Below are 2,684 nucleotides of genomic sequence, written 5' to 3' on the forward strand. Positions count from 1 at the left end.
GCAAGTTATAATTATTCCAAAACTTATCAAGTCAAGCAGCTTTCGAGCTTCACCAAAGGCCATATAGTCACTTTAAACGGTAAGAGTATGAATTAGTTCAGATATTACTGTCCTTGGCTTCATCACACACTTAATGCAATGACATTTCAGGTGACCGGTTTAGGTGATTCAGAAACTAATAGTGAATTGCCACATATCATGCTAAAGACATGGTTTTCAAGCCCAGGGTTGTAAGAGTGAGGTACCTCCTTGAGCCTGGCTTTGCTTGGCGACGCCCTCTGCTCCCCTGCCGCAGCAGGGCCACCAGGTAGCTGAGCGGCTCTTCTCTGCTGGAGGACAGCTGTGCGGGACTCTGCAGGGGTCTCTGAGCATGCTCGTCTTCTAGGTCCTTGGTATTTCTCTGATCCCAAAAGAGCTCCATTTTCTGGTTCAGATGGCAATGTCTCTTCAATGTCTATAGACTGACCATTCTAGACAGTGTAAAACAAGCATGCTTTATATACCCCATAACAACCTTTTAGTGGCTGGGCGCAGTGGCTCACGCCTGAAATTCCAGCACTTTGGGAGCCTGAGGTGGATAGATCATTTGAGGTTAGGAGTTTGAGACTAACCTGGCCAGCATGGTGAAACCCCATCTCTACTAAAAATACAAAAAATTAGCCAGGCATGGTGGCGCGTGCCTGTAGTCCTGGCTACTTGGGAGGCTGAAGCAGGAGAATCACTTGAACCCAGGAGGCAGAGGTTGCAGTGAGCCGAGATCGCACCCCTGCACTCCAGCCTGGGCGACAGAGTGAAACTCTGTCTCAAAAAAAAAAAGAAAAAAAAACCAAACCTGTTTGTTTAAATTTTGGATTTGGAGGTACATGCGCAGGTTTGTTACATGGGTATACTGTATCATGCTGAGGTCTGGGCTTCTAATGATCCAGTTGCCCAAGTAGTGAACACAGTACCAAATAGGTAGTCTTTCAACTCTTGCTGCACTCCCTCCTCTCCTGCCATGAAAGCCTTAAAGCAGAAAAATGTCAAGTCAAAAGCAATGAACTTGCTAAATTATTTCTTCTTCATATAATCAAGAAATATTAACTATAATCAATGCATCTTAAATGTTCCCAACAAAATCCCTGTTGGACACAGGATCAATATTAGCTAGGCAGGCTGGGTGCACTGGCTCACCCCTGTAATCTCAGCATTTTGGGAGGCCAAGGCAGGAGGATCACTTGAGCCCACAAGTTGGAGGCCAGCCTGGGCAATATAGTGAGACTCCATCTCTACAAAAAAAAATTAAGTTAAAAAAAAATTGGCCAGGCACAGTGGCTCATGCCTGTAATCCCAGCACTTTGGGAGGCCAAGACAAGAGGACTGCTTGAGCCCAGAAGTTTGAGACCAGCCTCTACAACATGGTAAAACCCTATCTCTACAAACATACAAAAACTAGCCAGGCCTGGTGGTGTGTTCTGCAATCCCAGCTACTTGGGAGGCTGAAGTGGGAGGACTCCTTGAGCCCAGGATGTTGAGCCCTGGAGATTGAAGCAGCAGTGAACCATGGATGCAACACTGTGACAGAGTAAGACCCTGTCTAAAAAAAAAAAAAAAAAAAAATTTTTTTAAATATTAGCTAGCCTCTAAGTCTGGGGTAGCAAACTGTAACCCTGGGATGTTGACCAAAATGAAACAAAAGACTTCCCTGGAGCTGGGCGCAGTGGCTCACACCTGTAATCCCAGCACTTTGGGGGGCCAAGACGAGTGGATCACCTGAGGTCAAGAGTTCAAGACCAGCCTGGACAACATGGTGAAACCCCATCTCCACTAAAAAATACAAAAAAATAGCTGGGTGTGGCAGCAAAAGCCTGTAATTCCAGCTACTTGGGAGGCTAAGGCAGGAGAATCACTTGAACCTGGGAGGCAGAGGTTGCAGTGAGCCGAGATCACACCATTGCACTCCAGCCTGGGCGACAAGAGGGAAACTCTGTCTCAAAAAAAAAAAGACTTCTCTGATGTGACTGTCATCTTAAAACCTAACCTGAATTTTGTTCCTAATTCATTACTTATCCATGACTTTTAAAACTTTTAAATTATTTTACTGGATAGATTTAAAATACCATAAAATTCATCCTTTGAAAGTATATAATTCAGTGGATATAATACATTCATGAAATTGTGCAACCATCACCACTATCTGATTCCAGGACAGTTTCATCAGCTCAGAAAGAGACCGTACCCATGAGCAGTCACTCCTCCTTCCTCCCTCCCGACAGGCCCTGGCAGCCACCAGTCTACTTTCTGTCTCCATGCATCTGCATGGCTTTTGAAGAGAACCCTAGATCTGACCTTGTCCTCAGGTCCTATTTCCTCATTCCCTGACAATTCCCTCCTCTGAAAATAGGAATAATAACGTAGAAAAATAAAATAAAGGCCAGGCACGCCGGTGGCTCATGCCTTTTATCCCAGCATTTTGGGAGGCCGAGGCTGGTAGATCAACTGAGGTCAGGAGTTTGAGACCAGCCTGGACAACATGGTGAAACCCTGTCTCTATTAAAATTACAAAAATTGGCCAGGTGTGGTGGTACACGCCTGAAGGCTGAGGCAGAAGAATCACTTGAACCCAGGAGGCGGAGGTTGCAGTGAGCTGAAATCACACCACTGCACTCTAGCCAGGGCAACAGAGTGAGACTCTATCTCAAAAA

The 2,684-nt window shown here is 45.5% G+C and overlaps 1 protein-coding gene across 1 annotated transcript in view; it reads right to left on the bottom strand.

Annotated features, from left to right (window-relative positions):
• Positions 1-2,684, bottom strand: part of ZNF839 (zinc finger protein 839) — a 40,057-nt gene that overhangs the window by 11,627 nt on the left and 25,746 nt on the right. Inside the window, exon 3 of the mRNA XM_011991594.1 lies at positions 246-470. Within this exon, the coding sequence (XP_011846984.1) occupies positions 246-470 (225 nt within the window). The remainder of the gene's footprint in view (positions 1-245; positions 471-2,684) is intronic.

The sequence above is a fragment of the Mandrillus leucophaeus genome, unplaced genomic scaffold, assembly GCF_000951045.1.
Source record: "Mandrillus leucophaeus isolate KB7577 unplaced genomic scaffold, Mleu.le_1.0 Scaffold4, whole genome shotgun sequence".
NCBI classification, from domain to species: Eukaryota; Metazoa; Chordata; class Mammalia; order Primates; family Cercopithecidae; genus Mandrillus; species Mandrillus leucophaeus.